Source organism: Nycticebus coucang, chromosome 11 (assembly GCF_027406575.1).
Source record: "Nycticebus coucang isolate mNycCou1 chromosome 11, mNycCou1.pri, whole genome shotgun sequence".
In the NCBI taxonomy this organism is placed as follows: domain Eukaryota; kingdom Metazoa; phylum Chordata; class Mammalia; order Primates; family Lorisidae; genus Nycticebus; species Nycticebus coucang.
In genome coordinates this window covers 93,506,339-93,527,741 of record NC_069790.1, presented here as the reverse complement: position 1 = coordinate 93,527,741, position 21,403 = coordinate 93,506,339, and the positions used below count along the sequence as shown (strand labels likewise).

The 21,403-nt window shown below is 34.9% G+C and overlaps 1 protein-coding gene and 1 non-coding gene across 5 annotated transcripts in view; one reads left to right on the top strand and one right to left on the bottom strand.

Annotated features, from left to right (window-relative positions):
- PTPRZ1 (protein tyrosine phosphatase receptor type Z1) overlaps window positions 1-21,403 on the bottom strand; it is a 197,352-nt gene that overhangs the window by 23,871 nt on the left and 152,078 nt on the right. For 2 of the 4 annotated variants that reach the window (XM_053609318.1, XM_053609321.1), the window contains exons 13-19: window positions 18,136-18,280; window positions 10,138-10,229; window positions 7,179-7,264; window positions 4,613-4,633; window positions 4,345-4,441; window positions 1,326-1,408; window positions 67-201 (exon numbers count right to left, since the gene is read on the bottom strand). In XM_053609318.1, coding sequence (XP_053465293.1) covers window positions 67-201; window positions 1,326-1,408; window positions 4,345-4,441; window positions 4,613-4,633; window positions 7,179-7,264; window positions 10,138-10,229; window positions 18,136-18,280 — 659 coding nt within the window. The remainder of the gene's footprint in view (window positions 1-66; window positions 202-1,325; window positions 1,409-4,344; window positions 4,442-4,612; window positions 4,634-7,178; window positions 7,265-10,137; window positions 10,230-18,135; window positions 18,281-21,403) is intronic. The other 2 variants (XM_053609319.1, XM_053609322.1) reach the window with 1 other exon arrangement.
- Window positions 3,303-3,406, top strand: LOC128560566 (U6 spliceosomal RNA). The gene has a single exon (XR_008373059.1). It is a non-coding gene; the product is annotated as a U6 spliceosomal RNA (small nuclear RNA).

Genomic DNA, 21,403 nt, shown 5'->3' with positions numbered 1-21,403 from the left:
TGTTAAAACTGCTTTAAAGCACCTCTAATCAGTACTTGAGGATGACATAACAGATGACCTACGCACCCTTCCTTTCTCCACCAGGTTTGTTATCATGACAATAACTTCCACGTTGTGCTCCCATATCATTCTCCAGAAATCTTCAGCTGTGGATTTCAGTGGACCTTGGGCAGCAATGTAAGCTTTTGGTCTGTTGTAGCCCTGAAGAAGTAAATGGTAAATGTTTCTGACTAACTGGTTTATGTGCCATCTTTAACAATACCACACTTAAGTTTTTAAGGTCAGTTTTCTTTTTATTTCTTTTCTTTTCTTTCTTTTTTATTTTTTAAGAGACAGAGTTTCACTTTGTTGCCCTTAGTGGAGCGATGGCGTCACAGCTTACAGCAACCTCCAGCTCTTGGGCTTAGGTGATTCTCTTGCTTTAGCCTCCCAGTAGCTGGGACTACAGGTGCCTGCCACAATACCTGGCTATTTTTTGTTGCAAGTTTGGCTGGGACCGAGTTGGAACCCACTACCCTTGGTATATGGGGCCGGCACCCTACTCACTGAGCCACAGGTGCCACCCTAAGGTCACTTTTCCTCAGAAGAAAACCATAAAAAATAAACTTACAAAGTTGGAGAAACTTGGTAGTATTAGCAACTCTTCTTCTTCTTCTTCTTTTTTTTTTTTTTTTGTGAGACAGAGTCTCACTCTGCTGCTGCACGCTAGGGTGCCCTGGTGTCACAGCAGCCTCCTACTCTTGGTTCAAGTGATCCTCAGCCTCCTGAGTAGCTAGGACTATAAGTGCCCACCATAATGCCCAGCTAACTTTTCTATTTTTATCTTCTTCTCCTTTTTTTTTGAGACAGAGTTTCACTATGTCACCCTCAGTAGAGTGCCGTGGTGTCATCACAGCTTGCAGCAAACTCAAACTCTTGGGCTTAAGTGATTCTCTTGCCTCAACCTCCCAAGTGGCTAGGACTACAGGTGCCCGCCCCAACGCCCAGCTACTTTTTTGTTGTAGTTGTCATTGTTGTTTTTAGCAGGCTCAGGCTGGGTTAGAATCTGCCAGCCCCAGTATATATGGATGGCTCCCTAACCACTGAGTACAGGCATTGAACCAAGTCTCTTAACTCTTGGGCTCAAGGAATCCTCCCTCCTAAGCCTCCCAGAGTCCTTGGAGTATAGATCTGAGCTACCAAGCTTCACCTTGCTTACTGTTGATTTGTATTTTTATTATCTATCAAGTAAAACATAATAAATACTAGTATATGTATAATACTATGGTATGATAAATTCAGCATCTAATATAATTCATATAAAATTTCATTTAAAACATGCTTACATCAACATAATTGGCATTGATGTAATCAGTCAGTTTGCCATCTTTTTCAGCAAGTTGTGCAAGCTTAACCCTGCTGTGATCATCTGTAATAAAAAAAATATTTCATTGTAGCACAGACTACTTCTCAGCATAAATATCATTTATATTTGCACAATACTTTCTACAATACAATTGAAATCAAGGCAAAAAATCACTTACTTCAACAGGTATTTTGGGAATACAGGGATAACTAAGATTAAAAGGAATCTCTGCCCCCAGAGAATTTCTAACATAACAGGTGTGTATAGGACATATACACAGAAAGCAACCTACACATGTCAAGAAGGATGCGTCAAGGAGTAGGAGGATCTGAAGGCAGACGCTGTACTGTTTTGAGAGGGTAAAAGTTTCGACAGAAATTGAAATCTGAAGTTGACTTCTTTGATGGGATTTCAAAGATGGACGCTGGGGCAGTGGAGAGCCACTCGTGGAGATGGAAGTGTGATGGGACCTCAGAAAGGCAGGGAAGGATGACAGCAACTGTGCTCTGAACAGGAGGCTGATGGATGAAGAAGCAGAAGGACCCGAGGATGCTCCTGTGAATGGTCACAGAAAACAACTCTTGCAGGAAGAGCCCAAAGAGCAACCCTGAATTTCTGCAGAGGGAGGAGGCAGAAGAACAGCTGTCCAGGCACAGAGGAGGCTCCTGCGCTGCCAGGTCAAAGTGAATGGAAACTGTGGCAATTCAGACATGTTGAAATAAAGGGTGTGGGATTAACTCTCCACACAGAGGCGCTCACCATTTGGAGGATGCGCACGATGAGAAAGGAGACCGCTATTAGAAGGGACTTTGGTAGTTTCACTGAACAGACTTATTCATTCTTTTTAAGGATGAAGAGGTGAATACAGACCAAACCACGACAAATTGAAACGAGATATTAATATTTCTATGACAGCAGCAGTTCATGCATGTACAGAAACGCACGTGGAAACAGACACGTGGCAACAACAGAAGGATGGTTCTGGAGGCCAGGTTGATCTGTTTTTGTATTTTGGTTCTAATAGAACCAAATATAAAGTTAGAAATTTTTGTTTCATTTTTTTCCTCCTTCTCTTCCCTCCGTCCCTCCTTCCTCCCTCTTTCTTCCTTCTCTTTCTTTCTTGACAGAGTCTTGCTCTGTTGCCTGGGCTCCTGTGCTGTGGCCTCAGCCTGGCACACAGAAACCTTAAACTCCTGGGCTCAAGTGATTCTCCTGGGTCAACTTCCCGAGTAGCTGGAACTATGTCCAGCTAATTTTTTTCTATTTTAGTAGAGATGGGGGTCTAGAGACTAAGACAATGTCCAGCTAATTTTTTTCTATTTTAGTAGAGATGGGGGTCTAGCTTTTGCTCAGGCTGGTCTCAAACTCCTGACTTCAAGCAATCCTCCCATCTCGGCTTCCCAGAGTGTTAGAATCACAAGCGTGAACCAGCAGGCCAGGTCTGTTTTATTTTTTTTTCAACTGTAAAACAAGACTTCCATTACCTGTCTTGCCCAGTTGATTTGGAAATTAAATGAAACCATTTACTCACAGTGCCTGGTGCTTAGTAGGTGCTCAACAAAAGTTAACCTTCTTACCCTCCTTAATTACCCAATGGGTATTTTCTATTTAGCTTGTAGAGGGAAGTCTAACAACAATTCTGTTCTGAGAGGCAAGGGGTTTTATGTGCAGCCAGGCCAGCTGTTTTATCAGAGGAAGGCAAACATAAAGCCCTCTGCTAAAGAATAAAAATTGATGTAAACTCTGTGGAAAGGAAAGTAACATCTATGTGAACTATTTAAGAGAGGTTGGTGATAAAAGGGAGGAGACTGCCACTCCACAGGCTTCCAGAACTGGAATGGAACTGGAATTTAAATAACTTAGCTTATAAATACATAGTTTGTAATAAGTAACTGTGTCATATGAAGCCGGGGGGCATTGAATATATGAAGAAGTATATAAGAATTTTTTTTTATGCTCTCACTTCTGCAGGAAAAATACAAACTTAGAACAACAGAGATTGGATTAGCATGGCCCCTGTGCACAGATGACATGTAAATTCGTGACGTTTTCCATATTTTTCACACTTATAACTCTGAACCCAACAATACAAAAAGTAATTCACATGATCAAAATATGTGTACTGTGTTGATTTAATATTCCGAATGACTATTTATTTTGTAATGTTCTGAAATAAAGGAAGACAAAAAATTTTTTTTGAGTGGGGAGAGAACACGAAGATGAATACCAAGAAATGAAGAGGAGTGCGAAGGAAATAACAGGGAACAAATGTAACCAAAAGTGCTATAAGAAGATGGAAAAACGTAACTGAAATTGTAATAAAAAAGCCACACATGCCACTCCCTGAGGAGAACGGGAGAGGGAGCGGCTAAGAAAACAAAGGGAAGAAGGAATGAAAGGAAGGAATCCAACCAATTCTCTCCTTATTCTTTAACTTCAAAATATTTTAAGGGAGACAAATGTTTCTGTTACCTGGAGAACTTTTGTAATGCTTGAGCCAGGGCTGGAAGTGTCCCCGTCACCCACACAGTGTTCACTGTCCCCATTAGGTGCCAACTATTTCCTTATAGAACCCAGGAAGAATGTGAAGAAAGGAAGAGAAAAGGTAAAGGTGGAAGAAGAAAGAGAAAGTCTAAAGGGAATTTCCTTTGGTTAGTAAACTCACATAAAAGCAAGTAGAATCTAAAGGAGAATGGGTCATAGAATAAAAACAGTGACAGAAATGAAAAGAAGAGATGGACAGTGCTCAGGGCCTGTGGAAAGGACTGGATTGAAATATGAGTTTGTTTTGTTTAAAGGAAACAGATTACCTTGACTAATTGCACAAGGTGCATAAGTTAGAGTGATACAAGGCTGTGCGTCGTCTTACACAAATGTTATTTCCTGGCACAAAGGTCTGGACACAGCCACACCGACGTCTGCCGTCAGATGACCTCAGAGCACTGCATGGGGGTCCAGCAATAACAAGGATAATAGCACTGAGTTAAGGAGATACTTACAGGCAACGATATTGATGTATCTGTTCTTGTGCTTGTTGTCTGGGTGGTTGGAGCTGTCTGCTGTAATACCTAAGTCAACAGTACAGCTCTGCACTTCCTGTAAAAAATTGTATGGACACCATTTTAACACATGTTCTTTCATACAATGTACCTTAAAACAATAAGAAAGACAAGACAAAAAAATAATCTACGCAAATAACATTTTTTTTTTTTTACATGTTACAACTACTTCTTGGCTAAAATAAAATGCAGTGAAATGATGCCTTACCTGGTAAAACTCTTTCAGTGTCTAGTGAGGGAATGAATGCCAAAAAAGTAAAGAAATCAAATTCCACAGCACACGACAAATGAGAAAAAAAAGTGTTCATATTAGGTTTACAATGGAAAACTATGATCATGCAATAAATACATTTGTCAAATACTAACAAAACAGAATGTTTCAAACAGTTGCATGCAAATCAAAATGTCTAATAATTTGGAATCTTAAAATTATGTAAAAGAAAATAATTTCTTTAAAAGGGAACAGTGATGTAATAATATGATGATTTTTTAAAACGCAGATGAGAAGAACCACATATCCCATGACACATTTTGCCATATTAGTTGCACTTGCTAATATTCAAATATAATCTTATTTGAAACTCTGAGTTAGTGTTATATATTTTGTTTTTACAGTTTTGAGTTTTTTAAAAGAGTAAACAGGTTCCTATTAGGTGGTTTGTAATAGATTGAAGGCTGTCAAAAACACTAAATAGTCTCCCAGTTTTTTTTTTATTATACATTCTACATCATGTTGAATGTTTTTTATCAACAAAATTTGGAGCATTACTTTCTATATTTTTAAATATTACAGTAGATCTTTTTTGTTTAAATTTCAATGGGTATAGAAAAATTATTTCTGCTGATTTTTTATTAAAAATGAATTAAGATCTTCAGAGACATTTCTTATCTAAATATATTAGCTTAGAACTTATAATTACTTAGTATGAAGAATAATAAAATAAAAGCCTTATAATTTCTGAGCAAGTATATAACCCCGATACAAATCTGATTCATCACTAAATGTCCCAGACTCTCTCCAAATAAGCCTTTAAGGCCTCTTTTGCAGCAAGTCAATCAGAATAATTAAAAAAAATTTTTAATATATGAACCATTTGCATTATTAGTTATTAAGCTAATTATTAAGTTAATGAAAAGTTTTCTTCAATCACTCTACAAGTTAAAAGCAATGGAATTATGATAAACCTTTTTGAGTAAAAATGTGAGCTTATTTTATTAATTTAATTATTATGAACTACTTAATAATACTTAAAATGATTTTATAATTATGAAAACCATTAAACTGTCTTTTAGCTTATACTGTCACCAACTTTTATTAGAAATTGTCTATTTTTTACTATGTATCTTTTAATGTTTGGAAGACACCCATCTTTGGCATAGTTTCCCTGTGATAATTACTATTTTGTTTACTGTTAGCCTGATAGTCTCCATCAGTTAACATTAAAGTTATACCACCAGTAACTTCTAGCTTATGGTAAGAAAAAATAATTTGATGTTTTATGTAACTCTTTGCATTACTGCACTTTACTGTTACCTCACATTGCTTTCTTATTCAATGTAGCTATGATTTAGATTTTTTTCTAGAATTAAATGAATTGGTTTTTATTATTTTTAATTTAGTAAAAACATATCCCACTTTACTTCTATTTCTTTTGATTTCTTAATGCTTCCTAATCCATGATATTTTCTATTCCTTTTGATTTCTGTAATGCTTCTGGGAAGCAGTTGCTGAGTGCACTGGGGAGAGTGAATCAGCAGAGAGTGGATCCTGTGATTAGGATGGGAGCTAGAAGCATGTCAGAAAGGCAGGTCCACTGAGCCGTTTGGGTTTGGGCAGAGGGAGGCGGGAAGGCAAGGTGATGCTTTCTAGAGGGAAGTTGCCAGAGGGAAGGATGAAGGTTGCCTGCTGCAGCTATAATAGAAAGAGCATGAGTTTTAAAATTACAGACTTGGAGTTGAATCTAGCTCTGCTATTTATCACCTCTGAATTAACTTTAAAGAAGTTTAATTTCATTAATAACATGAAGACAAATAATTACAAATAGCTCCCAGAGTTGAGTAGAGGTTGAATGTGAAAGTCTCTAGTTGAATGACATATCAGAGGGTGCTCATAGGTGGTAGGTTTTATTTCTTGTGGTTGTTATTGTTAACTTGGGGCTTTTGGCTCCCTATTTTGAAATATCTGCCTCACTGATAAGTCAGTGGGCCAGGATGAATTTGAGGAAAATTTTCCCTATGATTATTTTAAGAGAATATTACTGGAAAAATATTTTTACTGATTAGGAAGTTAAAATTTTCTTTAGAAAGGCATATTCTCTTGAGAAAAGGAGGTAATTTTTACCTTGTATAATAAAAAGTTTGTCTAAATATTTTACACTTACAATAGTATAAAACTTACATTTAAACATTTGTATGTACTTGGGTTGAAAATACTGAAATTTAGTAGTTTAGTATAATTTATATAATTTAGAAAATTAAAAGAATCAGTGTTACTAATTCTGATTTTAAAAAACTAGAGATCTATACATTATGGGAGAGAATTCAAAATGTTTTTGATATCTCACTAGTACACGTTGGCTTTTAAAACAGGAACCAATTTTCTAAATTATATGACAACTATGACACATATCCTAGACACACAAGTAGTTATGAAACTAATATTCTTACTAGACATGAAAACGGTCCCAGTGTCTTTATGACAAGAAATAGCCTACTGCTGAATTATGTAAATGTACTATTTTACATTATTTACAACAGATATGCTAAAATCATACCTCAAATTCTTCAGTAAACCCATTACTTGCATGTAAGTCTGCAACATGCTTTGGAAAGTGCTTTATTGGAATTGCTCCAACATCATCTAAGTGAATACAAAAACTGTGTTAAGATAATTCAACAGAAACAAATGTGCCTTTCCTTCCTATAAAGAAAATAATTTATTTTCAACCTTAATTTATAAATACAACCAAAGCCTCACTTTTTATTAATGGATTACATCTTCTATGGACAACCTTCTTTAACATGAGTGGGGGTTCCATGTAAATTCTAGGGGAAAAACATGCTGAAATAATATATTTTCAATTTACTGTAAACTAAACATAATATATAGTGAAACTTCAGTTTTATGAAATGGCACAGTTTAATGTCTTACAGTCAAATACTCAGATGTTTACATTTGAAAACATTTTTAACATGTCCCTATAAATAATAAAAAACATTTATATGCAAAATATTCATTGAGAAGAATGTCACAAGCCTTTGGGACTTTTAATCTGTAAAATTTCAAGAATTCTAACTTGAAAATATACTATGTAAACAAAGTCATGGGATCTGTTAATTAATTGTGAAGGGGCCAGATTATTTTAACTGGCTCCGATTTTTTTTTTCTTTTCCTAAAAAGACTTTCTTAGATTAAACATGTTACTAGTTCACAGTATGCAATTTCACAAGTGATTTCTCTGACAAGGAAACATCAAAGACATTTCACTAGAAACAGTTATTTATATCAACAGATGTTCAGCATTTAAGCCATCTAATATTTTTAAGCTTCAGTTACCAAGAATTTGTTGAATAAAAAAAAAACATTGAATCCATCTGTTCTCTCTCTTAGATGAGTGGACCTGAATACTAAAATTGAATTAGTCAGTCAAGCTTAAGAAATGACAAAGGTGTAATTCTACCTTCACACCTACAGAAGTATCTTGCCAGGAAGTAGCTTTTATAATTAGATAAGAAAACAGAAATAATTTATCACACTTAAATCATGAGTTCTAGCAAATGTCTTTCAAACTCGTTGATACTATCTGGCACAGCCAACCTCCTTTCATAAGCAGACTGTTACTTTTCATTGATAGTCAGGTATTTTGGTAGTTTCTTTGATTAACTGGTCTGCAAGTAAGTGAGACTTGCACATCTTTTCATTTTCTGATTTTACATGAAGACATACATATTCAGGTAATCAAAAGTGAATCTTTGTGAGCCAACCAAGTAAAAGAAGGAGATGCCCTTCACCAAGGCTGTTTTGACATTTATAGAGGGGGAGTTTGTATTTCTTGAGCAAGATCCTGATTTTGGTAATAATAAACCATACTGGAATTGCATAATATTTGAGTTAATATGCATATCCATGCTAATGGGTATGTAAAAGAAATATGCTGGAAGTGAAGGGAATCAAAACATAATAGACAACTGAGAGCTGTTCATATCAAAATTCTAAATATGGTTTGGTTTTTTTGTTTGGTTTGGTTTGGTTTTTGAGACAAAGTCTCACTCTGTTGCTCTGGGTAGAGTGCCTTGGTGTCACAGCTCACAGCAACTTCAAATTCTTGGGCTCAAGAGATCCTATTATCTCAGCCTCCCAGGTAGATGTGACTACAGGCATGTACTATCACGCCTGGCTAGTTTTTCTATTTTTAGTAGAGACAAGCTCTTGCTGTTGCTCAGATTGGTCTCAAACTCCTGAGCTCAAGCAATCCACCTGCCTCAGCCTTCCAAACTATTAGGATTACAGGCGTGAGGCACCACACCTGGCTCAAAATTCTAAATATGTTAATGAGAAATCATACTATATTAAAATAGTATTAAACAGTTTATATTATAGTATTTTAATATAAACTAGAAAAGCAGAAATAAAACAGATATGTTTAAGACATAGATAAGATAAATGAGGAAAAACAGTGAAACACTCTTAAATCCTCTTCTTTATAAAGCATAAAAATAAATCTTAATATACTATACACATATAGTATAAATATATAAAAATGTATATAAATATGTAAATGTAAATATAAAGAAAATGCTTTGCTTTTTTGTTGTCATGAGATTTCAGAAGATAATATTATGTAAAACTTGGGCCTCTAGCAATAACATATGGAGTATCAATCAGACAGTTTAAAGTGACTTCTTTAAAACGACCACATAGATGAATTTTTTCTTTTGGTTCTCTCATGTGATAACTTCTACTTCCCATCTGGTCCTCTATACTCCAGTTCACACACTTCTGGACAAATCCTTTTTTGTTGCCACTTTTCATTCTGAGATGTTATAAAATATTAATTAAGTGCCTATAATCTGATATTGTGAACTCTAGGATCAGTGGGTGTTTCAATCCAAATGACTCTGGGTAATTTTTGAATATTGCTACGATACAGGTAAATTCTGATAAAAATAGCCAAAGTTTTCCCAAATATTCAACTATTCTGACATTTGACACAAAGCGTTTCAAGTAATCATATATGGTGTTATGACTTTTTTTCAACATTATCACCATTTCATAGTTTTTTATTCTAATGCAGTCAACAAACCTTTTCTCACATAGGCTGAAATGATCAGAAAGGAACTAGACTTTATTCTTACTTTTGTCTTTTTCTCCTACTCACACTTACTGCATTGATTTAGTCTGATTTGGGTTGCTTAGATTTCCAATAAAGTAATGAAAATGAGTAAAATCATTATTCTTAACTAACATTTTATTGCTATAAATGTTTAACATAAATCATGAATTAGTATTTCAACATATCATCTGAATAGTTAAGAATGCTAAAATTAATAAGAATAGGACATAAACTCAGGTGTCCAATACATGATGTAATAAATATTTTGTGCCAACAAGCATGTACTAATCTATATTACAGTCATTTGCAAAATATTCCAATAGAAGAAAACCTCCCAACAATGTGCTTTTCATTCACTATCTACCAGTAGCTACTCATGGTCATACTTCTAAGCTGTTACCTGAAATTGGAAAGATAGGTGTTGGAGGTGTGGATATTACTCGAGGGGACGTGCTATCCTCTAAATAAAAATGTGCAGTCTGGAAGCACTTCCTGAAAGAAAACAAAAAAGCAATTTATGCGACTGGCTGCCATGGATAATAAGACAACTTTCAAGCTGCTTGAAAATTAAGATGGAAATCTCCAGAATTAAGGCAAAAGAAGATTTATACCCCGAAGAGGGACTGCTGGGATCCATAATACATCATTTTGAAAAATCACAGCATTAAAAAATTTTATGGTTTCCAAGTTTATCTCGGTTTTCCCTGTACTAGATGGAAAAGAGCACAGATGAGACACGCTGAAAACAGAGATGGTATTTAAGTTGCAGCTGGTTCAAACTATCAAACAGGACTTCGCTGATATAGGAAATCTCAATGCCCTAGAGGTGCCTCTGTCGCTATACACCAAAGTGCCCGGCCACCTTGGATAGGACCAGAGTGAAAAGAAATAGTGCCCAAAGGTATTTTAATTCAACATTTAAGAATGTCTTTCTGGGCATATTCAGCTGCTAGCAAACGGCGTCAAGCTGACTTCGTAGAAATGAAATTCCCACAGTGGTAGCATTTTGATGAAAAAACAAGGCAGCTTTCTATTATAAATATGATACTACAGCAGCGGCAGAACATAAATGAGGAAATAATGAGCATACAATAAAAAAAAAGGGTGATTTTCTTTCCAACAGATGCTAACCTTGTTGATGAGGGTTTTGAGAATGAATTTATTTGGAATCAATGACAACTATGACCTACGTGTTAGCCGGATCTATTTTCACTCGGATGATAAGAGTAACATCTGGTAGGAGCACATTACAAAGTACCAAGAAGAGTAAAGAATCAGCTACTGGGATAAAGTCATGCAAACCATCCTTCATTTTAAAAGTTTAGATAATTAAAACTGCAAAGACACTCTTTGATGTGGGTCATTTAATTTATTTGAAGTATTATTCATGAGTGGTTAACCTGAAACGGAAATATCTGTTTGAATGTAAATGCCAATCTCACTTTGCGTTTCAAACCATCGAGCTCCCAGCCATTCATCCTAATGAGCCTTAACATGACATTTGTGCTCAAACAGTGATACACCTACATGTCTATTTTTCCAGTAAATCAGTTCCCTAGATAAAATTCTTGAGTGGCTTTCTGCTGCAATCAGACTAATATCCAATTATTTTAGCAAGGGCTATAATACGCTCTGTGACCTGGCCCCTCTCTACTTCAGTATCTTGGTCTCCTACAACCCTGTTCCTCATCCACTGTCCTTCAGCCCACCCTGTTCCTCTCTCTCTCCCACAGAAGCCCTGTCAGTACCACCTCAGAATCTTGGCTCCAGCCATTCATTCCCTCTGCCTGCCTGTCTCCTTTCCATCATTTCTGAATTAGCCCACAGGCCACTTTCTCTGAGAGTCCTCCCCTCACTTTGACAGCTAAAAGCATCAGTTCATCCCACCAAGTTGCTATCCTTTGCTCTTTTGTGCCAGTTATTATCTGAAATGTGATTATTTAAGCTTTTGTTTTACATATTCATAGTTGGTTCCCTCATATCAGAATATACGCAAAACAAGGCAAAATACCTTAATCATTGCAGCGTTAGTCCTCAGGGCTAAGAAGGGCGTTTGTCATGTTGTAACATAGCAGCAAATATATTTTTTTAAGGAATAAACTGGTCTAAGTAGGAGTAGTATAAAATTAATCGTTTGCTTATAACTTTAATATCACAAACAAAACAACACTAAAGCAATGATGTACACAGCAAAAAGTAACTTTCTGCTGTGACAGTGTAAGCCTTTTCTATTATTATTATTATTTTTTTTTTGCTGTTTCTGGCCAGGGCTGGGTTTGAACGCACCACCTCCCGCATATGGTGGCGGAGCCCTACTCCTTTGAGCCACAGGCGCCACCCAACAGTGTAAGCCTTGACAACCAACTCTGAGAGAGTAACTATAGAAAGAACACAAGAATATTTTCAAGAAACAAGAGGAGGAAGGTGAGTGGATATAGAATGAAGTGTCAAAGGGATCCTCAAAAGTGGAAAGAATATGGCAGATTTATAAGGAAGGGGAGACATGAAGGTCGCAGGGCCCATGGTGAAGAAATTATCTTATAGAAGGTCCATATGAGCAGAATGGAAACCAGACTGAAAGCAGAAACTGTAAGGAGAGTTGGGATTATCTGTGCAACCCAGGATATAGAATGTTCTGACACATTGCTATGTAAACTTTGGACTCTTATGTGCTTTTAAGATAACAGAATTAAAATGCCTTTAATTTCTTTAAAATATAGTTACACACACTGGTGACAGATTACAAATGTTTTTTCACAGACTCTTAAAGTTGTAAAATGCCTTAAAGGAGCTAGTACAATATCCCAGCTGATACAAGAATCTGACATAAAGTTAAGAAAGTTCTGTTTTTTACCCTCAGTGATAAAGAGCTCAAAGATAGAGCTCACTCCTTATGAGTGAATAGATGGATGGATGGGTAGGTAGATGATGTACCAATACTCTGAAGGGGAAGAAGGCAGCATTTCATAGACTATAAAAAGGCAAATTGTTTTTTGACTTTATTGGATTACTTATTTTCTAAAAATCAACAAAGCTTTGATCACATAGCTGAGAAAAGTAGAGTTGATATTTACCTAGATATTAGCAATGAATATTAGCAATTATGTTTTACATTGGCACCGAGTGTGAATGTGTCGCTAAGTCTTTGTTTATTTTATAAAATAATTAGTCCAACAATGTCATTAATTTCCAAAAAAAAAAGGAGCCTAGAAGTAATACCAAAAAAGCTTGTGAGAAAATCAAAATATTATAGGCTAAATTGTGGATAAAGGTCATCTGTGTATTGCTTAGATATATTTTATAGTGAAGTCTTACATAGGAAATGCTATTCTACTTAAAAGGCAGTCTGGTACATGAAGGTCTCCATTCTGGGTTGGTAGCTTTCTTCAATGACCCACACATTTGAATTTAAGATCAAAAGAGAATTCATATTGCATTTCATCGCACTAATCTTGGCCGAAACCATCATATCTGTGTAAAGTTCTTTTCTATGCTGCTTTTGAAAGTGTGACATTTTGCTAAATATAACTTTGGTATTCTGGAGGTTCTAACCCTTTGAAAAAGCTCTCAAAAATTTGCCCTGTTTTTGTTCAAGAGGAACTATTCAAAAATCTTCCCTGTTGAAGTCATTTGGCATCTTAGAAAGTTAGAGTTTGGCTCATGTAAATTACACCTTAAAACATCTGGAAAATGATTTCAAGGCATATTATTTAATGTATGACAAGATTCCCTACCTATAGTCCATCTGTTCGGTATAAGCAGTGAATGTCTTCACGTCTATGTGCTAAGTGTTGATAACCATGTCTCCTGCTAATTATCACTCAGCTATGATGAAAAAGTGATGACTGTTTTAAACTTGTAGACATAGGTCCTATCAATCAATGGTAATCTGATTATTTAATTTACACCTTTTCATCACAGTATTTAGAATTAAAAGCTAGAAATGTGTATCTTTCCATTCCTCAGTATGCTTATACAAAAATGAAACAAGATTTAGCATGCTGCATTCATTCCCAGAACCCCTAAAGAAGATCTTACTGTAACCTCAAATCTTACTGTAATCTCTTACTGTAGTGAACCCCCTCAGAATAATAAATAGAGGAAATTAATTCCTAGGTGGAGAAGTGACATGTCCGAGGCAAGACTGGTTAAGAGACCTACATTTTATCACCTGTGATTTGTTCTTTAAACATGCTTCTCAAGTTTTATATAAAAATGGGGGAACAGGTTGAGTTAGGTCAAAATCAGACAAAATCCTTCTTAAAGGGATTATTTTTTCCCTAAAAAATTAGGTTATAAAAATCTTTAAATATTTTCTCTGAGAATTTTATAATTTTAGTTCTTAAACTCAAGTCTATGATCCCCTTGGAGTACATTTTTGTGCATAGTATGAAAAAAAAGGTTCAATTTGACTTTTTGTATATGGATTTCCACCTGCTCTAGTGCCATCTGTCAAAAGGACTATTGTCTGCATGTTGAAAGATCTTGGGACTCCTGTCTAAAATCTATTGACTGTAAATGTAAGAGCTTATTTCTGGACTTTCAATTCCATTCCATTGATCTACATGTCTGTTCTATGCCAGTAATAGACTGTCTAGATCACTGTAGCTTTGTAATCAGTTTTGAAATTAAGACGTGTGAGTCCTTCAACTTTGTTACATATTTAAATGAAAATTTAGAAATTAGCTCTTGTGGTCTTGGGTTTGACAATGCCTTTTTACATATGATACAAAAAATTAAAAATACAGGCAACAAGAGGAAATAGATGAGTTAGACTCCATCAAAATGAAAAACTGCTATACTTTAAAAGAGATATCAAGAAAGTGAGAAGACAACTCACAGGATGGAAAGAAAAATTGCAAATTAGATATCCCATGAAGGACTTGTATCTAGAATATACAAAATACACTTTCAACTCAATACTAAAAAGATAACCTAATTAAAGACAGGCAGCAAAGGATTTAAATACATTTATGGAAAAAAAAATACAAATGCCCAGTAGCACATAAAAAATACTCAACATCGTTAGTCATTAGGGAAATATTAAAATGCAATAAAAATAATGGAATCATTCACTTCTGATAAGCCAATTTTATGATATATTATTCAAATGAAGCTATTTTATAAAAATGTTTAAATATATGCATCAACTTGGAAAAACTCATAAGGACTATGTTACTCTTAGTACTGTTACTGTTTTTTTTTTTTTGTAGAGACAGAGTCTCACTGTACCGCCCTCGGGTAGAGTGCCGTGGCGTCACACGGCTCACAGCAACCTCTAACTCTTGGGCTTATGAGATTCTCCTGCCTCAGCCTCCCGAGCAGCTGGGACTACAGGCGCCCGCCACAACGCCCGGCTATTTTTTTGTTGTTGTTGTTTGAACCGGCCACCCTCGGCATATGGGGCCGGGGCCGGCGCCCTACTGGCTAAGCCACAGGCGCCGCCCAGTACTGTTATTGTTATGGCATTAGACTTTAAACCTTTCCACAAGTTATAACTTTCACAAAGGTCAAAAATGTTTCATATTTGCTAGTGAAATCATGGCATTCACAAATGTACCTACACTAAAATTTGGATAATTTATGCAAACCTTAAAAATGCATTAAAATTGTGCATTATGATTCAACACATAATACCCTTCACTGTATTGTGAACTAAAAGTTACATTTTATAGTAAATTAACTTAAACACAAGAAGATGAATAGGACAGATATTTGATACTATTTAACATTTTTAAATGGGTGCGTTTAGAGTAATTAATTTATCATAACATTTAATACATATAAAATATGTCATAGATATTAAGTATTAACAAAACACCATTAAATTATTCATATTTTAAACTGCTACACTCTGTATTCAAGGTACATAAAGTGTTGTGTGTGAGGCAAAGAGAAACATTTTATTGAGGGTCAAATTAGTTTGCAACTGGTAATTTTATCTTTTTCCCACAAAATACAGATAAAATGACCCCATACACATGGAAGATAAAACCATTCCAGATTTTAATTTTCCACGAAATATCAAATCATACTAAATGAGATGCTGATTTTAAAATTTCTGAAGAGTGGGCGGCGCCTGTGGCTCAGTCGGTAGGGCGCCAGCCCCATATACCGAGGGTGGCGGGTTCAAACTCCGCCCTGGCCAAACTGCAAGCAAAAAATAGCCGGGCGTTGTGGCAGGCGCCTGTAGTCCCAGCTACTCGGGAGGCTGAGGCAAGAGAATCGCTTAAGCCCAGGAATTAGAGGTTGCTGTGAGCTGTGTGAGGCCACGGCACTCTACCGAGGGCCATAAAGTGAGACTCTGTCTCTACAAAAAAAAAAAAAAAAATTCTGAAGACTATACTTCTATATATTTGCTCTATAAGTAATAGGGATTATGAATCTTTCTAATTATTTCAGTCTTATAATGATAGAGCCTCTGATATCCTTTTTTTTTTTTTTTTTTTGGCAGTTTGGCCAGGGCCAGGTTTGAACCCGCCACCCTCAGCATATGGGGCCGGCGCCTCTGATATCTTTATTGGAAGTATATACTAGCACTATATACGATGAAGTAGAATTTGGTTACATTTTTCATTTTATTTTCAATTTATTTACTTGATTCCCATTAATTTTAAAATAATTTTGGCAGAGAAAATCAGATCAGACAGAAACTAGTCCTCCGAACAAACATAATATCAATGTGGTAAAAAGTCTGGTCAACAAGTTCAGTGGGGACCAGAGAGAAAAGCAATATGAATTCTTGTTTAACAAACATTTGTGGATTATGAACTACGCTCAGAGCATTCTGCTGAAGATGGAATCCTCTGTAAAAAAATCATTAGTAATTATAGGCATCAATGGGAGCAGACTATAGAAAGCAGGTTTGTTTGTATCTTGTTATGAATAAAAATGGACTCCTAACAGACACAGGGTAACGAAAGCATGATCTGTTCTATGCAGAATACAGTCTACCCTGTTTTGTAAGGGAAGTGAAATATGAAATACTGAACTGAAAACAGTGTAACTTAGCCAACCAATGTCCAGAGACATGCAACTACATGCTCCAAACCTTACCATCTCTGACTCCGCCTCATGTCCACTTCCTCTCTTTTTATCTGTGTCCCTGCCTGGGATGCTCCTTACCTGTAACTCTTCTTTCTGAATCCTATGCAGTTCAGACACTGTGTTTTAGTGAACCTGCATAACTTGGCCTGTCAAGCTCCCTTGTTCTCTGACCTGTCTTAGCTTTAGATTTCAGCAGCTGTGCACACACTTTTGTATAGTATTTTATACATTTTTTTTTAGTATTTTATACATTTTTAATGAGAAATTGTCTCTTCCCAATAAGCACACATTTCTGGAAAGCAAATGACTCTCACCCATTCATTTAATTATTGCTATTTTCCAATTGTAGTTAATATAGTACTAGGTACAGGAGAAAGTCAATAAATAGAGTAAATATTTTAGAATAAACTGAGAGAATATGCTTTGGAAGAACACATAAAGGTATGTGATATAAACTTATAGAATTATGTTCCTAAACAAAAAGGAATTAATTAGTGATCTTCTGAATAAAATTCTCCTTTGAAATAAAGTGTAAGGCATTAAGCTATGCCCTTTCTCGGTTTACAGATATGATTCCTTATATCATGCTAAGTCCTTGTTTTCCAGCAGACACTGTTATGCTGACGTATAATATATCCCTAGTAAATATGCTACTTTCCTGTGTGCTCTGCTTGCTACACGATGAGAAGCTTATGATGGGTGCTCTTAGCCTTGTCTTTTAAAGCTTTTAATAGATTATTGATGAGAATGAAGCTATATTTCATCCTCAAAGCAAATTATAAATAATCTTAAAAGCCCATGCTTCTTAATATAGTCCTTTAGTTTATTCCTTAATGACATCTATATTTTAATTGCTTGATTTTTACTTTTATGCATGAGTTATCATTTTAAATCAGTATGCACAGCTGATGTGCACGTGCAGCTTATTCAAACCCTTCTGTTATTAAAAAGTGATTTTTTTTACTATATCAAAAGTTATATTTTCCTAAATAATGTCTGGCATTATAACACCTGGTAAGAAGCTTAGATTTCTGTTCAATGTTATGATGATGCTTGATTAATTTGATTAATATAAAAGTGCAACTGTCAAAATGATGTATTAAACAGTAACTGAAGTAAAAGTTACTTCCGATTTACCTTTAATTTATTTAAACAGGAATAACAATCAACTCTTTATTACTATGTTTTTGGATTCACAAATTCCCCCTGAATTCATAGTTACTGGAATACATTGATGGAAACTCTCAAGTAAAATGAAATTTGACTATGCTCTGAAGACCTTTCAGATGAAATATGGGCAAAATCTGAGCTTTATGAATTAAATTTTCCAAAAAAACCCCACTCAACTTACCTCCAGTAGATGAGAATACCCACAAGAACCACTAGACAGATAAAAGTCAGGGCTGACACGATCACAAGGGGTATAACTGCCTTCTTCTCGGATTCCAACCCCTCAGCTAGACCAATACGAGACTCATGGCTACTATTACTGGCCTCTGTAGTCGGAGAAAATTGAGAGAGTTGGTATTTAAGCTGAAGGAAAAGTCACAACACTTTCAACTGATTATTGCAACCTTCATTGCTGTTACTTACCTTTAAAATGTTGTCTCTACGATGCCAATAATGTCTATGATTATGAGCCAAGTTATATAAAACAAAGCATAAAAAGTAAGCCAGACTATTAGAACTGAAGAACAATAATATCCCAACTGAGGTTAGGGGCAGGATGGGGTGTCTTGGCAAAAGAGATGTTACACTGCTTTCAAAAGCTAGCTATAAGGAAAATAGAGGTATTAAAATAAGAAAACTACCCAGTTTTTAATTTAAATGATCAGGAAAAATAATGCTACTCACTCAATCATCCTATACAGTCTTAATTTATAAAAATTAATTTTAATGGAATGATTTTTAACCCCTCATTAGGTAAATAATTAGAAGCAATCAATAATTGTATAAAGAAAATAATCTTAAGATAACACTTCCTATATAAAGATAATTTTTCAATCAAACTATTTCAATTTAAAATGTAGATTTGTTTTAAAAGTTATTTTGAATCCTCTTCTTACCCATTATGTTTTTCCCTATAAAATGAGTTATCCTAATAAAAATGCTATTGCATGTGAATTGAAGGAATAAATAGATCTAAGAAATCCTTTTCACATATGCAAATGTAAATAACGAAAAAGTCCAAATTTGGTCTTTGGATTAATTTAAAAAGATGGCAAAGGTACATCACTGTACCACAACTTTGAAAATCCAAGTGGAGATATTCTTCTAAATTATAGAGCTATGTGAGTGGCCAGTAATAATCATTTTCCTTTGCCTTGAGGTGTATTCAGTGGGAAACCAAGATGACTGAGCATGAAGACGGTCTCTACCCTGAAGATATACTGACAGGGCTATAAAGTAAGAGTCCTAATTTTGTCTAGCTAGTTCTCAAAGAAGTCAGTTTAGAGGTCAAGTTCTTCATCAAAGTCTACATTTGGTACTTCCCACACATTTGGAACTTTTGATGCTTTTATACCAAGTGTCTTACAATTACTAATATGAGACAGAGGGAATTCATTTAATTTTGAATATTTAGGAAATTTGAAACTAAAACACATGCATCTATGTAGCATTAAAATGTATGTAATTAGAGAGAACTAAAGATTTTAAGTTTCTTTTGTGACCAAGGATGATGGCAGAAAGCGCCAAGAAGTTAATCCATGGATGTAGGAAATATATCATAGATACATAACCGGCACACACATTTCCCAAATGTTCTTGTAATTGTAGATGCATTTTCTAGGAAAAAAAGGGAAGAAATCACGGGTGTGACTAAAAAATCATAAAACTGTATGAAAAGTGAAAATATTTTCTAAGTCAACTGACCATTGAGTTGTATGTAGCTAATGTTCTTGTGAGGAAAGGCTAAGCACTAATTGCTATTGTCAGTCCAATGTTCTGGTCATTAGGTATGATGTGAGACTCATTTAGACACCTAAATAACCCGAAGGTGAATGCACTACAGATTTCTTTAGGAAATTTAGGAAAACATCTTATTTTATACGTGATTGTCTTTACATTTTTCCCATTGTAACTATTGTTACCTAAATAGAAAGAAAGTTTGTGGGTAATAAACAATTCACTTAGAAAAGTCCCTGTTACCTCATACAGTACATTTGGGGGTTGATATTATTATCTTATCAGTCATTCTTGAAGTGTGGTCCTTGGAAGACAGGCATCTATATCATCCATCACTTATTCAAAATGCAAATTTGGGGCTTCACCCAAACCACACCAAGTCTTCTGAATCAGAATTTTTATGGTGAAGGCTCAGCAATCTGTATTTTGATAAATCCTCCTTATGATTTTGATCCACGTTTGAGAACCAATGGTGTACATGAATGTAGGTACAAAGTAAGCTAATATAATTACACAGGTCCTTAATGCCCACACATATTCATAGCAATATGTGTACGAGTGAATATATAAAGATAAATACATACCATTTATATAGACGTATATGCATACATATATGTGCCTAGTCATATATGTGATATATATGTAAGATATATAATGCATATTATACAATATACACCATATATACATATTTACACACATGCATTATATACACACATGCACACACACAAAGTCTTGTAGGTTGTTTTTCTCCTAAGTTTTCTGGGATATCTAATCTTAAATCCCTTAACTGAGGGATGATAGTAATACATCTATAGTAAATATGAATTATAAAACCTAGCTCTTTTATACAAGATGGGATACCACATGAAAGTACAATCAGCTGATTGCTTTGTATACTGTAAGGAGGAACAACTGGTTGCCTTGATCTTATTTTCATTTAATTGCAACTAAAATATCTTTTTGATATGTCTTACTAGCATAAATGAGTTACTTAAATGTTAAGACAATAATCTACTAATGTAATTAACAATAAAGAACCAATATTAATATTTTGAAATGTTTTGAGAATAAAATAGTATTTTTTGATATTACAATTTAAATATTACATATATATTTTTTATTGTCGTTGATCATAAAAAAGAGACAGAAACAATAACATATTCCTGCTGACCTGATCAAGTAACCTAATATTTTTGGTTTACTCATAAATAAACTGCAAATACTAATATTTGCCTTATAATGTAGAAGTAATTCTACATTCTAGAGATACACCAAAAACTTTTAAGTTTCAGAACTAATCAGTATACACTTAATAAAGGGGCATAGTCAATGATTGGCATGACAGACAGTGTATGCTATTTCTATAGACAAAGTTTTAAAAATAGTCAAGAATTTTCCCCTAATCTTGCTTGATCTTATTTACTTCATTAATTGTTACTTGTTGAGGCCAGAAGTTATATTCATGTTGTTTTCTCCTCATTAACGAGGGAACATATTCGTAATAATTAAATAAATCTAATTAGTGCACTGAAGAGAAACTTGGTAGGTTTTAGTCAGTAATTCTAGGATTAGCATTTTGTTGTATAGATAGCCTTTCGATAACGGTAGCAGCTAGCAAGAACATATCAGTGCCACCACCTAGTAAGACAGAGAGATGGATGACTTTCTGATATTTTCATTTAATATGTATCTAATAAAAAATTAAAAAAGCA